The sequence below is a fragment of the Lepidochelys olivacea genome, assembly GCF_965140295.1.
Source record: "Lepidochelys olivacea isolate rLepOli2 genome assembly, chromosome: 8".
Lineage (NCBI taxonomy): Eukaryota > Metazoa > Chordata > Testudines > Cheloniidae > Lepidochelys > Lepidochelys olivacea.
The window spans coordinates 19,032,176-19,048,712 of NC_140418.1; the positions used below are offsets into that span (position 1 = coordinate 19,032,176).

The window sequence follows — 16,537 nt, forward strand, 5'->3', positions numbered from 1 at the left end:
TGTCTAGCTCCCTAAGGACCCTTTGAAAATTCTATCCTACCTTGGGAAAGGTGACGACTCTTACCTTTCTGCATAATGCTAACCTGTGCAGACTGACTGGACATTCCAATCCAAAGATATGTGATGTGAAATGCAGAATAAAACTAGACTCCTTATAAACAGGATGGGCTGATTCTCCCCTCAGTTACATTGGTTAATTTACACTGGTGTAACTTCGTTGGAATTAGTGGATTTACTTCTGATTTACACCAGCATGAGTGAGGTCCACAGCTGAGTAGGTACTGATATTGCTTTCATTTGAATTTCCTATACAGTTTCTTAAAGTGAATTTAGTGCTGTCAAAAGGGGCTAGTTTGACAGTCCTGGGAATTGACGTCTGTTTATCCATATGGCAGGGACTAAATAGGCAGCAGCACTGTGACCCTCCTTTACAAAGCCCTTTGAAAACACCCTCCTCCACGTTCTGGCAGGCTCAGGGTCCATGGGATAATGTATATTCCTGCCCATTTAATTCCAGGTCTGTCTCCTGAAGTTGTCAGTAGGGGTACCATAAGGCTAATTGAGATGTGGTCAGCTCAGACCACCAATTCAATTCACACAGGCTACCAAATGACTATCAAATACCAATAACAGTTAGACTGGAGCTATATTCAGTTTGGTGACTCAGAGATTAAAGGCTCAATATCCAATTACCAATACCCAGATGCCCCAGCTCCCCCAAATCCTTAACTTCTGGAAATTAACTAACAAGACCCTTTATTAGAATGATCCTTATAACCTGACTCTTTAACACATAATCTTACGGTAAATATACTGTCATACTTTTCTTCTTTTACAGCCTACCAGGAAAGCTAGCCAGGACTCTGACTTACCCCGTTGTCACCCAAGATGTCTAACTGCTTTATGAGGTCTGGAATGCTGACATCCTACAACACAGAATAACATAAAGGTGTCAGATGCATGTTTAATCATGGTGGTGGTATCTGGCCCCTGGGAACAGGACCAAGATCAACAAAACATTTTGTAATAGCAAATAGTCAGCCATGAGATAGTAATGATTTTCAGACACTGCTGATTTCAGCTGACTCTGAACCAGTGATTACCAATATGGGTCTGGATCCTATTCCCCCTGAGCCATCTTGAACTCTTAGGGTGTGTCTACATGGGGACATCCAGGAAAACTAATCCAAATTGATGAAAAGTGTGACTTTGAAATGGATTAGTTAAAACCCCTGTGTGAACACCCTCATTCAGAATTAAGTGAATTAAGATAAACCATACTAAATTAAAGGACACTTTAATTCTGAATAATAGCATCCACAGAGGGATTTAATGTGGTTTAACTAACCCACTTCAAAGTCACATCTTTAATTAATTTTCCTGGATGTGTCTGTGTAGACAAGCTCTTACTTAATACTCAGGCCACATGGTTAAAGTTTGGCAAAGTAATAAACAACAGAAAACAGGGTCTCATAATGGGAAATGCTGGGCAACCTTAGTTAAAGGTGGAGCTGAAAGCTCTGCCTATAGTAATGTTAACATACCTTGACACCTTCCTTCATACAGTAGATCTGCAGAGCGCTTACACCATCTGAGAATGGGTGGATTTGGAGATTAAAAGGTGGGGACCGTCTTTCTCTTTCCTTTAAACATATTGGAAATGCACAGGAGAATGTGTTAGAATGAATAAGCTATGTAGAGCATCGAGTGATCAGATAACACATTCACTGTCTGGTTTATCATGCCTTGCAGTGTGTCAATGCTTTACCTTGTCAATGCTTTTTACTTTTTATAAAAAAGTAAAAAATAATTGCATTATAATTTAGCTAAGGCTGAAAAAAATGCAGTGTGCTAAGTGGTATGGGATTCCAGTCCCAGGCAAATATTTGGCAGCAAATAATGTATTTGATGGATTTTGTCTCTTTTGTCTGATTTCAAATTGCCTGGGAGCAGCTCATTATCTCATTAGATTTATTTGTAATCCAAAATTATTTGCCAAATAATGGTGGTGAATAATTCTTGGTCTATAGGTTCTGAAAATATTCAAAATTCAAGCGGTGCTGATTAATTTGGTTGGACATGTGATCCCAGGCTATGTTGCTATCCCCTGATTAGATGAGTGGAACTCTTAGGGTATGTTTACACTGCAGCTGGAAGGGCGCTTCCCAGCATGGCTAAACAGACATGCACTAGCTCTGCTCAAGCTAGCGTGTTAAAACCAGCAGTGTTTTCCCGGTAGCCCAGACAGCAGCTGGGGTGAGCTGCCCAAGTACAAACACACTGAACCTCTTGGGTACGTACTCAGGTGACTGGCCTGAGTCACCCCCGATTCTGCAGTGGCTGTATTGCTATTTTTAGTGAGTGAGTTTGAGTAGAGCCAGTGCATGTCTGTCTTCCCATGTTGGGAAGAACCCTCCCAGCTGTTGTGTAGACATAGCCCTAGAATCAGGTTTCTGGTGAGAATACTCACATTAAAACTCCATTACTTTGTTAAAATTTGCTGTTCCTGCAAATATTCCTCCCTGCAAACTCATTCCCTATAATGTTTGTGGAAAGTAATTTCAAAGTAAGCATGAACACAACAAATTGATCCATTTAATAATTTGTATGACTATTCACTGAACATATTTTGCAATACTTGTCCAGCTCTATGGGACTCAGGCCAAGAGGAAAAAGATTTTATATAGATGTCTTATCTGGTTTCTATGAGTCTTTCAATCATACATAGGAGGGAGTGGAGTGGGCCCCAAATTTAACTTGCAAACGTATTTTAGTTTATGGGACATTTAATTGAGCCATTTGTCAATTTAGTTTTATATCAAACAGAAACACAGCTGACAGCTGAGGCTGTCTGTAAGATTTATCAGAAAGGATCTGTCACAACTCTTCTTTGTGGGAGTTAGGAAAGGATTGAGATACCTATAAGCTCTGATTTGTAAGCAAATGAAGCCCTAAATGTTACTTGAAAACCACAGCAGAAGAATAAAACAGGGATGGGGCTGGAAAATCAAAGCAAGGCAGGATTATTTTTCTTAGACTCCAAAAGCAGAGTAAATACAACTAAACCCAGATCCAGGCACACTAATAGAAAGGGCAGAATAGGCTCAGAGTCACCCTCCTCATCTTCCCACGAGTGACACTGAACCTGAACTTCCATGGCTTATCCATGGTCAGAGTATCCCCTTCAGTAAGTGTATAAACTTGGGTGATTCTTGTTAAAGTCATAATAAGAGATGATCAGCAAGTGGAGATGGCCTGAGTGGGGGGTATAGTGCCTCTAAAATGGCAGAGCATGGACTTGATTGGCTAGTCTGGGTACTTTCTGCCTGCAGACTCTGTTGTTGTTGTATTAGTTATTATTTGTATTGCAGTAGTGCCAGGTAAGGACCAGGACCCCATTGTGCTAGGCATTGTACCAGCACAGAACAAGACATTTCATGGGGTTGGACTAGATGACCTTCAGGGGTCCCTTCCAACCCTGATATTCTATGATTCTATTGATCACAGGCACTGTCCTGGTTTTGACACTACTATCTATGAAACACTAATGACAATAATTTGCATTTGTATAATGTCTTTTATCTGGGGATCTCCTTATCCTCATTTTACAGATTGGGATACTGAGACACAGAGAAGTCAAGTGACAAGCCTGAAGTTACACAGTGAATCAGAAGTAGAGACAAGACTAGAACCATACCTCCAATTGCTGTGGGGGGTGTCAGAGTGAGGGCACTGGCTTTAGCAGATATTATTAAGCACGCTCAGTCCATGTGAGCATGCTCAGTACAAGCCAAGCAGCAAATCTGTGTGGGGTGGGGGGAGGATGTGACTCTGCATGCCCCTGCCATATGTCACCTCTGACTAGAACCTATGTCTCCTGACTCTCAGTCCCCTGCTCTAACGATAGTCAGACACTGCTGCCTCTCAAACAGTTCATCCGAGAATGAGAAACTGCAGTTTCTTACTTCAAGCTCTAGATTCCGGAACTCCAGCAGTTCATTCTGGTCCCTGGCATCCTGCAGCTCCTGTTGCAATCGGCTGTTGTCTGCCTCAAGTTTTTCTATCTAGTAGAAATATTTGAATTAATGGTTTGTGCTGCCATTTCAAAACCACTGATTGTTCCAAAAACAAACCAAAACGCAAAGACAGGAACTGGCAGCTCAAAGAATAAAGAGGGTTCAAACGGTGCAAAACCCCAAACAGGAAGATGTTTCCAAAGTTGCTGTTTTACTTGATCAAACTTTATTTTACAGATGAACTTTGAAAACAAACTCTATAAAGCTCATTGAAGGCAATGGCTGGAAGTTTCAAAGGAATTATGTACCTCGCCACTTTTGAAAATCTCAGTTTAAAAGATTATAAGTAACATTTTCAAAAACACTTAAGTGATTTAGGAACCTATGTGCCATTGAAAGGCAATCACATAGGTTCCTAAGTCACGTAGACATTTTGGACAAATGTACCCGATATATATCCCGTAGTAAAGAGTACTGATGCTAAAAGGAGGGGATGCTTTTTATTTCTAGAAGCACTGTTTTGTCACTTTAAGCACAGGATCAAAATCTCCAGCCTTAGATAGCAACAGTAAAGACTTAGCATAATGTAACATGATTGGCAGTCCCTGTCCCAGCCTTGCAGTAGTGATGTTGCCGTAGGGACTGTGCCTGTCAGACATGGCCTATATATGAAGACCTGTGTGACTAAACCTAGGAATAGAATAGCAGAGCCTGTCCATACCATTCAATACATTCATAAGCACCAAATTCTCCATCCACAATGTGTATGCATATTGTACCCCCTAAAAACCTCTAATACCTGAGGCCTTAAAACTTACCTTTTCCAAAAGCTCCTGGTTCCTCTTAATGAAAAGCTGTTTATCTTCTACCCAGTGGGAATCCTGTTTGGTAAAGTAACACTGTTATATAATAATCGGGTAACTATTTCAGTGCTTAGCCTGGGAGTCCACATGAAATTGAACATGATTAACAAATGTGCAGTGTTGGATATTACTGTGATAGGCTTTTTTCTATCTAACAGAGGTAGAATCTATAGTAGCTGTATGTTCATAACAATATATTAATCTATAAATGAGTAGCAAAGCTTCTGAACCCATTAAGTCTTTTCATTAGAATGTGGTGCTCCTTCCCTTTGAGCCAGTATAGAAACAATGCCCCAGGATGGCGTCACAGACATGCTGTAACAAGTATTGGGATGTACAATGGGATCATGAGCACTCATGGTTCCTATGGCACATTTTGTAAGAGTACAGATGTTAATCTCATTGTCCCACCCAGCCTTCTACCAACCTAAATTCCCACTGAAGTTTCAAATATTGTCAATGTTAATTTCCTGTCCTCAGTTGTTCTGCAGTGATCCTGTGTGGTGTTAAACAGATGTGAAATTCTACCCAGAAGTCTGCATTTTAGTGGTGGGTGAAGTGATTCCCCCTCTCCCCTAGCTACTTTGGGATTTTGAGGTTTAATTAATATGTATTTATAAAGAACTTTAAATAAGCTGTAATTAGGCTTTGTAAAGATCTGAAAGTCAAGGGCCAGAATCCGATCTCCGTTACATCAATATAAATCTGGAGCAATTCCATTGACTTTGATGGAGATACCAGCATAAAATCAGACCCAAAATTTGTTATAGAAATGCGAAGTATTGTTAATAATGTCTCTGCCTCTCAACATGACAAGAAAGGATGTGATGTGTGTTCTTTGATATCTTTTCTCTGAGCTGGAGTGGGATCACAAAGCACTTATTTTGCTAGCCGCTACCATTACTAAAAATTCTCCAGGGTCTCTTGAAGGACAACTGTAATCTAATCCTCACCTGTGCACTAACAAGTCTAAACCCAGCCCTGGCAGCATCAGTACTCCACAGTAGTAACTGCTTGTTGTGCTACTGTCCTGCAAAACTTGTGAAGCAAACAAGATACTATACCCAGGACCTCTGATGGCCTGCATTCATGCCTTTGTGAGCAGAAGCAGAGATTAGCTACAGTCCAAAACAACAAAGAAAATACCCACTACGAAGCATCTACCTGTCCTTTTTGTGCCAAAGTTGTTTCCAGATCTTCTATTTTTGCTTTATACCTCTGGACTTCTGCTTGGAGCTGCTCCTGTGCCTGTTAAAGTCAGTTACATCATTAAATAGGAACAAGCAGAAATACAGTTTTTTGGATTTTCAATGCATAGGAAACTGAGCACAGCAGTCTGGCCTCCTACAAAGTGAATGTAAAACACTACGAGTCTGACTTGTTTGCATTTTATGCCCATTTTACACTTGGTTTACACTGGCATAAATCATGACACAAGGGCCGAGGCAGTGGAGAATCAGGCCCCAAAACTTATAATTGCTGTTCATTGTATTGCAGTAGTACCAACCAAGATCAGGGCTAGATTGTTGTGCTAGATAATGTACAAAACCACAGCAAGAAGCAGTCCCTGCTCTGAAGAGATTACATTCTAAATAGACAAGATAGGAAAAAGGTGGGAGAAAGAAATTATCCCCACACTACAGATGGGAAATCTTTTAGTCTTGGAAGATTTAATATAAACTGGATAATTAGCACCTTTTACAGAATAACTACATCCACCTGTTAAAGACTTTCAAACGCATGTTCAAAAGAAGATGAAATGTTTGAACCCACAAAAACCTACAGGTGTCCTTTGTGCCTGCAAAAACGTGCACCCTGATGCACAAAATGGGGAATTGTCTGTACCAATTACAGAATCACCCATTTTTCCTGGCTCAGCAGGTAAATAGTATATTATGGGTCCATCCATTGTGTCCATCTTTAATAATGTTGCCCCTTTAAATATGCTGTGCAAAATGAGTGAAACTGTCATTTAGCAACCGTGTCTTAGATGCCACTTTGATGTTCTCTTTGGGAGGTTTGTATGCACTAGTTTCTAGTTGCAGCTGAACACGCACCCGCCCCTCCAGACAAAGACTGACCTTGGCTTCTCTTTCAGCATCTATGATGCCTCCAGTCTGTTCCTGCAGTAATGCATATGCCCTCTGTAGGGCCTGGTATTCCTTTGTTAGCTGCCGAAATCGCAGCTCTGATTCTTCTGCTGCTAAACTCTGTATGAACAGAAAGAACGTGCTGTACAAGCAGCAGACACAGGAGCATTGCAAAGGAGAGAAGTGCCTAAAATGTGTCTTATTGTGGCCAACGTAGGTTTCCAACTTTACCATGTATTATCAACCAAAGTGCTTGAGTCAAAACAGATTTGTAATGAGCGTGTTGTAGTGGTGGTAAAGGTGTGGAATTTCAAAAATGTTTATGGATTTTTAATCTGGGTCTGGAGTTACTTTTATATCAGATTTAGCAAGTTGTCAGGAAAACAGACCAGGGCTGCTTGGATCACAAGGTTTTGTAGATTTCTACCATGTTTCTCAGTGACACTGGTGTTAATCCAGAGTAACTCCACATCACTAAGAAGGTTTGACTCTCCCGTTCAGGCACAGGAAAATACAATTTGTCACTCTATGCGCTGAAAGGGCATCTAAATCTGAGAAGAGATTCACTCCTGGAGGGGGACTGCCATTGCCTTGTGTCCCGGAGCATAGTGTTAGAATAAGGCTGGGGCTTATTCAGCTGAATCAGCACATCCGTTGGGTGTTCTGGCCCTGCCTCCTTCCCAGCTAGCCCCTCCTACTTTCTGGCTGTACATCCTGGCAGAGCAGGAAGTGTGGGCAAATTATATTACTACCCTCCTGCACCAAGTTTGACTTGTGCGTGCCAGAGGGATCTGGGTAGTAAATATGGCTCACTAACTTCCGTGGAAGTATTCCAGATTGACACAGACGTAAGTGAGAGTAGACTCTGGCTCAAGGCCTGTCATTACCTTTTGCATCAGCAATGAGACCTACAGATTCAAAAAAATGTTTTTGTCTCCAACATCCACCCTGCTGCACAATGCTTGAAGGACTGTGAGCAGACAGGAAGTTTTTCTACCTGGGTATCTTTTCCCAAGAAGTACTAATCACTGCCCCATTGTTGGTGCCTTCTGGAATGACTGCATCATTCATGTTGTGGTGCATGGGCTTGCTTGTGCATGGGATCATGGCTTCCTCTAGTGGATTTTCCCCTGTCTTCCACTACCGGGCAGGCAAACGAACTCTACTTTCGCTTAGGTGGTACATTCTTTGCTTTTGGTGCTGAAGGCCCCTGTGTTCTGTCCCTGATGAGGCTCATGGTGTCAGTACGTGAGTGTGTCTGTGGTTCATTACTAATGGAAGTACAATGCTCAGTTAAGGAACTTTCAGGGCCTGGAGAGAATTGTGGACTCCGAAAAACTGATGGGGGAGTATTGAGCCATGGACATTCAAGGTGAACTGGGAAAAGCAAGGCTTGCAGAACTACCCAGAGGGACTGATTCAGGGCTCAGTTTTCTGCCTGGCGGATGTGACTGATGAACTGGTTGGCCAGACTAGTACCAACTACAAGTACTTTTCAACAAAGTAATTGGAAAGAAATGAAACCTAAGCTTAACAATACAGATAATTTGCATATTTAGTGATTCTTATTGCAGGTTCTAGGGGATAGATTTCCAAAAAGCTCAGGGCTAGATTTTCAAGATCTCCATGTCTAAAACTGAGGCCAAATTGACAGAAGAGCTCAGCACCCATTGTACACCCAATGTTTGAGGCCCTGGCTGCTTGTTTTGGGAACTAATTTCTCTTCAAAATCTAGCTCCAATTATAGCGAGGCAGCCAATTCTTACCTCATCCAGGTCATCGTCTGGGGTTGCTGGTGTTCTGTCTGTTCTGAATGAGGCCATGGATGAGGTTTCAGAGTCCAAGGAGTCATCATCATAGCCAAAAACAGTATCCACTATATGTCTCTAAAACAGGAAGAACATGTGGTTTCTGAACCCCTTTTGGAGGCAAACAGCATGGGGTTATATATGGGGCAGTGTTAGCCAGTTCCAAAAACACTTTAGTAGGCACTTTAAAAGAACCACAAGACATGAAAGAAGAGCCATAAATTGCATTTCCAAACACCAGATCCCTCTGAAAGGAACCACACATAGGTCCCTATAATCAGCTGGTGAATTGAGGTCCATGGCGTTGTGCTAATTCATTCTCATCAGTTATGTATCTGGCCTGTAGTCTAAAACTATCAGACAATGTAGCGTCAGAGAGTATCAATATCCCAAGAGAGAAGCCTCCACCCCCATCTGAAGGGAATAGAATCATATGTTGTTACTACATAAAGCTGTTCAGAGCAACCATCTTTTAGTCCTGTCTTAAAGGACAATGCCACAATACCAGAGATGTCCTGTTGTGCAGAACTGAGATGATGAACCTGATTCTCCTATCACTGTCTATCTTGAGTAAGTCAGTGGATTTACATGAAAGTAAAACTGGTGTGGTAATTGCTACCTCAGCGAGAATGCTGTTCAAACTATGTGTTTTGGTTAAGGTTGAATATCCTGCCACCTAGACTGAATTAAACACATCACAGAAAAAATGTGAGTCACATTCTATGATGGTAGAACTGCTTAACCAGCAGGTTTGGATTTCAGGATACTGATTTCAGCATTTAATGCTTGGCACACAGTAGAATACTTATGCAGACAGATGGATCAATAAGAATTTAAGATGCACTGTTGCACTACAGTATTTTTCTCTTCTAATGCTGTCAGATTACAGCCCTCTAATAAATCCCCACTGTTTGAGTCATGCAGAAGGGATGAACTGAAGATGCTGAGAAATCCTTGTGTATGTGTACTTTTTTTAGAAATGAAGAGCACTGCTATACCCTACTGAGCAGTACAATTTCTGGTTGCTTATTTAGAAATAAAGTTAAACAGGGACATGTTGGGCTCATTCCTTAGCCTCAGTTCTGCCTGTTGTGTGCAACCTTAAAATCCTTAATGAAATTATGTGACAGTACCTCAATTTACCATAGGACTTATTGGGCCTGATTCTGCTGAATGACAGGACAGACTTGCATGACTCTGGCAGAGAAAAGTTGCCCTAACCTGGTGAATCTGGCCATTTGAGAGTCCTCTGGTGGCACAGAGCTAACCTAGCAGTTTCTAAGGCACAGGAGACATGGCTGGGGGTTCCCTAAATCCAGCTGATGGAAGCACTGGCAGCTGGCATAAATTATCTCATCCCTCGGGTTGCTCTAAATTATTGCAGGGACTGGACTAGATTGAGGATCAGAGCACCACAAATGACTTAAGACCTCTGCACCCTTCTTCTCTTCTGAGCTGAGTGCTGCGTAGGATCTGGGCCAGGGATTTCAGTTTACGAGAATATTAAAATCAATGGAAGTTTTGCGTGAATAAGGATTTCAGGATTGGATTAGTATTAGTATTAACCAACAGCAGCAGACAGATTGAAGAGTCTTTCAGGACAAAAATATGATCCCAACAGGACCTGAAATTGGTATCTACAGAAAAGCAGATGGTAAATAATTATGTTATTATTTTAAAGGAAAAATAGGATTGAAAAGCTTTTCCAAAGAAATTCAGATTCCTTTGAACCCCATTGCTAAGGGAGCTTACTGCAACCAAACATCATCTGTTTCCTCAGGTTTTCACGGATTGTTTTCCTGAAAAGCCCACTGGCATTGTTACAGTAAGACAGAGTAGTTTTCCTCTTACCTTAATTGGCTTTGAACTTCTTTTATGCTTCCTGCGACGAATCAGCTTTTCCCTATCCTGGAAAATACAGTTAAGAAATATGATCCAATATTTCATAGTTCCATTGACTTTAATGGAGTTAGTCTTATTTACACAAGCTGAGGATCTAGTTCTTTGTGCAGAACACTGCTATTTAAGGTTGAAAGGGTGACCAGAAGTTATGACATCTGAAAAGAAGCTCCAGCCATTTAATCATGTCGTGTAGCTGTCATTTCTGTTAAATAATTTGTACAGGGCCTGGTCATCATGGGGAGTGGGATGGGGCCATGAGATTTGAAGTATACTATTTGCCTTGTCTGCAGATGCATCGTTGATATCTGTCTATCTCAAAGTCATTGGGCTGTGTTATTGTTGACTTCATGTCCGTTTCCCAAGCAGGATGTCTTAGACGATGCAACAGATTTCTGTGGAATCTGATTTTGTTCATATTATCTTGCAAATGTCCTGGAAAGGGGCATTTAACATGAAGAGCTGTATCCAAATTACTAGTGAACGGCTGTCTAACAACATCTGCTTCTGTGTCACATCTGAGGCTTCTTAAGGGGATTCTAACATCAGCACTTCTTAACCTCACTGATGTACCCAAGATTCAGACGTACAGTATTATTGATGAGGTGAACAGTGCAATGAAGAATGTATCCTTTTGGCAAGACTAAAACTGGGGAGAGGCCTCTGTTTTCTTAGTTAAAACCAGTCTTCCCGTGAGGGTACAAAGTCTTCTCACTCTTCAGTTTCCAAAATCTGGAACAATCCTCTCTCTGCGTCACTTTATTTCTCAGCTGCAAACTTATTTTTTCTCTCTTCCCTATACAGAACTCTGCATCTGTATTCTGTACTATATTGCATATATCTAATTGTATAAGACATTCTGCAACTACTGTATATATTTTAGGCTCGCTGTTTTCTATTTTATTGAATCCTGGAACTATATTACTGTTTTACATGTTAATTTTTAGGATATCATTTTGTGAAACACACTGGGGACCTGATTTTGAATAAGACATCATTCTTCTTTCTTGTAACTATTTTTTTCTTACAGCTAATTGTCATTTAGACATCTAATTACTGGATTACACATATCTACAAAATGACACAAACTGTGCCCACACATAATTGCACCCACAAAATTGTACTGTGAGACTGTATTTTAAAATTCACATCCTAGAAATAATAAAGCATCATTATTATTAAAATGTTACCACTCAAATCCTGTCTGTTATGAGATGAAGATGTCAGTTATATGTGATTGCTTTTAATTCCTGATGGGCTAGACATACCCTTGTTAACTCATCAATTATGTTCTGTTGTTCTATAACTTGAAGCTTTAAAAACTCAGTTTCTTGCTCTTCGTTAGCTTGATCTAAGTCATTGAGAGATTTTAATTTCTTCAGTGGAGGGTGTGATGTCATTTTTTCTCTCTGTTTAGAAGACAAAACATATATATATAGAGAGAAATAAAGAAAGATAAAATGAGAGTCAGTACTTTAAAGTCCCCCCTTTAATCAGGCAATGTTTTCATGTTCTTTTAAATCTGCATCAGTTGCAAAATTGTCATGACATTACTACTCTTTACCATCCCTTAATTGTAAAAAGGAGAGAATGTCAGGGAGTTAAATTGTAATTTATTCTGCATGAGGCTATGCAGTAGGGCTGTCAAGCGATTAAAAAAATTAATAGCGATTAATCGCGCTGTTAAACAATAATAGAATACCATTTATTTAAATATTTTTGGATGTTTTCTACATTTTCAAATATATTGATTTCAATTACAACACAGAATGAAAAGCGTACAGTGCTCACTTTATATTTATTTTTGATTACAAATATTTGCACTGTAAAAAACAAAAGAAATAGTATCTTTTCAATTCCCCTAATGCAAGTACTCTAGTGCAATCTCATTATCATGAAAGTTGAACTTACAAATGTAAAATTATGTACAAAAATAACTGCATTCAAAAATAAAACAATGTAAAACTTTAGAACCTACAAGTCCATTCAGTCCTACTTCAGCCAATCGCTCCCACAAACAAGTTTGTTTACATTTGCAGGAGATAATGCTGCCTGCTTCTTGTTTACAATGTCACCTGAAAGCGAGAACAGGCCTTCACATGGCACTGTTGTAGCTGGCACAGCAAGATATTTATGTGCCAGATGAGCTAAAGATTCATATGTCCCTTCTTGCTTCAACCACCATTCCAGAGGACATGTGTCCATGCCGATGATGCTCGTTAAAAAAATAATGCGTGAATTAAATTTGTAACTGAACTCCCTGGGGGACAACTGTATGTCTCCTGTTCTGTTTTACCCCACATTCTGCCATATATTTCATGTTATAGCAGTCTCAGATTATGACCCAGCATATGTTTGTTTTAAGAACACTTTCACAGCAGATTTGACAAAACACAAAGAATGTAAAACAGAACATACAACTGTCCCCCAAGGAGTTCAGTCACAAATTTAATTAACACATTATTTTTTTTAAAGAGCATCATCAGCATGGAAGCATGTCCTCTGAAATGGTGGCCGAAGCATGAAGGGGCATATGAACTTTTATCATATCTGGCATGTGAATACCTTGCTACACCAGTTACAAAAGTGCCATGCGAATGCCTGTTTTCAATTTCAGGTGACATTGTAAATAAGAAGCAGGCAGCATTATCTTCCATAAATGTAAACAAACTTGTTTGTCTTAGCGATTAGCTGAACAAGAAGTAGGACTGAGTGGACTTGTAGGCACAAAAGTTTTACATTGTTTTGCTTTTGAGTGATGTTATGTAACAGAAAAAAAATCTACATTTGTAAGTTACACTTTCACGATAAAGAGATTGCACTACAGTACTTGTATGAGGTGAATTGAAAAATACTATTTCTTTTTATAATTTCTACAGTGCAAATATTTGTAATAAAAATAATAATATAAAGTGAGCCCTGTACACTTCGTATTCTGTGTTGTAACAGAAATCAATATATTTGAAAATGTAGAAAAACATCCAAAAATATTTAATGCATTTCAATTGGTATTCTATTTTTTAACAATTCGATTAATCGTGATTAATTTTTTTATCGCAATTAATTTTTTTGAGTTAATCGCATGAGTTAACTGCGATTAATTGACAGCCCTACTATCTATATATCATGATGTTGCCCTCTAGTGACTGGCGCACAGAAAGCACAAGGGAGAATTCTTTGAGTGGAAGCGGTAGAAGTCTGTAGTGCTGTAGAACAAGTGTTGTAATGTCTATAGTGTCAACACTGATTTGCCTGTTTGCAGGACATGGATTGGTTACACTGTTTTAGGGTAGATTAACCCTGTAACTTTAACCTCTGTTAAGCTGGATGTGAAATCCCTGCTTGCAGAAAAAATTAAAATGAATCTGATAGTCTCCTAATCACCAGTGGAGCAGGACCCATATGGAAAAGCAACCAGCCTGCTCAAGCGATGTGCAGTGGAAATCACAAATCAGGGATGAGATACATTAGCAAATGCTATGTGGGCCAGGCTGCTCAGCACCTGCCTGCATTATTCCTGGCTGTAGCCATAGATATTACTTGTGCATTTTGTTAATGCCAAAACACCAAAATGAGTGTAGGAAAGTGTTATAACCCTTTTGAAAACTGCAGCAGTTCCATGTTAATGGATTTATAAAGAAGAGAGCTTTTCCCACATGTAAAAAAGCAACCACACAAAATAGAACAAATATTTCGGGTGAAATTTACAGTTCCAGGTCTCCCATTTGTGGTGCAGTTTACAGCTCCAGACATCACATTTGTATACCCACTTTTCCACATGCATCTAGTTATGCCCACAAATGATGCATGCACCCACACTGCCCAAATGCCTGACATGTGGGGGTTCTGTGAAGCAGATGATGCTCTTTATCTGCCACAGATGTGCACATAAAAATGCAAATGCAAAGACCAACATGAAGCTGGCTGAAAATGTAGCTCTTAATATTTTCCCTTCCATAAAGTATTTACAGCCAGGCCTGGATGGAAGAAATATGTCAGAGTAAGACATGAACTGAGGGCACAGCTGTTTTTCATGGTGAAGGCCTGTAAATCTAATTTATGAAAGACCACGTTGAAGCCTGTGGAAGTGCATATATATACAGATCTTTGCTTGGTGTTCAATACCAACCATTTCTACATTTTCTTTAGTGATTGCTTTGAGTTTCTCCTCCATGCGCTGCAAAGACTGCATCAGTTCATCGTTTCTCTTGGTGAGGCACTTGTTCCTTTCAAGGAGAGGTTTGCATTGTTTTTCAGCTTCTCGAACACGTTTCAACTGTAATAATGAATAATAATGACAAGTTAAAAATGGATTTTCCTTCCTTCACTGTGGGCTCTTGCCTTCTCTCTCCTTCCCAGGTGACTATTGTCCCAACAAAGCCCTGAACAAAAGTATGAAACGGAACTGACAGAATAATATCATCTAACTCTCATATAGCACTTTTCATCCATAGATCTCAAAGCACTGTACAAAGGAGGTCCCTTTTACACATGGGGAAACTGAGGCACAGAGAGACAACATGACTTGTCCAAGGTCACCCAGGAGGCCAGAAGCAGAGCTGGGAATAGAACCTGTCGACAGTGTCATACTGACTTCCTTACCAAAAGAAAGAGTTGGATTGGTCCTTGAATGGCCCAAGTTACGCTGATAGTAAATATCACATCCATAGCTTGGGCTCTTGATGGACAACAGAACATATACATATTTGTATAAAACAGTAGATTTATTTTAATCAAACCATTGCTTAACAGTGAGAAGGCATTTTTGTAGGTAGTAGCATGTTCTAATATATCAATGTCTATATTCTTATCCACTTAAATGTCCTCCTTCCTTACAAGATGAGTTCCACTGAATAACACTCAATTCCTGTTTAAAAAGACAAAACAAAACAATCCTTTCTGGCAGGGAAGGAGGAATCTCAAGTTGCCATTTTAGGCATAAAGCCCTTTGTCCCTTTTCCATTGTCCTTTGGGCGTTTTCCTTCCATGGCACAGTACTTAGTCATACTATATTATTTAATAAATATGCCCATTATCTAAGGTCTGTTTACAGTCATTTTCAAAGAAGTGGCATTTTCTCATTAAAAATACTTCAGTAATTTAAAAGTTTGTATCCATAAGAGCAAAGTAGGGTGAATGTTAATGGTATAATCTTTTAGAAGCCAAGTTTTTGAGAGAGATACATAATCAAATCAATAAAAGTAATGCATTTTGCTGTATTACTGAAATGTTGGTAAGACATCATTTACAAGTATTAATTAATACCACTGAGGCACACAAGATATCTATATTAACACATACTGAGTTAATCATGGTTATTGCTTCCACAATGAACGTAATGGAAATAGCACTGCTTTTCAAAAACTTAATCTTTTACTACAACTGCAGAAATGATGAAGGTCAAAAAGCACTGATGTTCACTTAAAGGCACACCTATCCTGTTCTAAGAGTCAATCTGATAAAGAAATGAATTTATTGTTGTAGCCTCTAGGGCTAGCCTGCTTGCTTGCCTATATATCTTTTCTTATAGGTTTCTTATTTTATTATGACTTTGATTATTTGTTTTATTATAATAGGTTTACAGGTTTATATTAAAGTAGTTTGGCTGTAATGCAAGGGACCTACAGGCCACATTCTGTATATTGAGCTAAGGCAAAGTTAGCACACATATGTCTGGGACCTTTCACCCAGATAGCAAAGTTAGCACACATATGTCTGGGACCTTTCACCTAGGTAAATAGTGATGAGTTAAGGCATAAGGTCCATATATGGCTGTGATCTTTAACATAGATAGATAAAGGATGTGTTGAAGCAGGTTGGCATAGGGGGCTTTCCAAAGTTCATACTCTCTGTAAACAGGT

General features: G+C 39.6%; 1 protein-coding gene across 2 annotated transcripts in view; it reads right to left on the minus strand.

Annotated features, from left to right (window-relative positions):
• The window catches only part of JAKMIP2 (janus kinase and microtubule interacting protein 2), a 104,103-nt gene that overhangs the window by 13,769 nt on the left and 73,797 nt on the right, over positions 1-16,537 (minus strand). For both annotated transcript variants that reach the window (XM_084636661.1, XM_084636660.1), the window contains exons 6-15: positions 14,806-14,952; positions 11,945-12,085; positions 10,629-10,685; positions 8,736-8,855; positions 6,961-7,089; positions 6,044-6,127; positions 4,835-4,897; positions 3,966-4,064; positions 1,545-1,643; positions 873-926 (exon numbers count right to left, since the gene is read on the minus strand). In XM_084636661.1, coding sequence (XP_084492787.1) covers positions 873-926; positions 1,545-1,643; positions 3,966-4,064; positions 4,835-4,897; positions 6,044-6,127; positions 6,961-7,089; positions 8,736-8,855; positions 10,629-10,685; positions 11,945-12,085; positions 14,806-14,952 — 993 coding nt within the window. The remainder of the gene's footprint in view (positions 1-872; positions 927-1,544; positions 1,644-3,965; positions 4,065-4,834; positions 4,898-6,043; positions 6,128-6,960; positions 7,090-8,735; positions 8,856-10,628; positions 10,686-11,944; positions 12,086-14,805; positions 14,953-16,537) is intronic.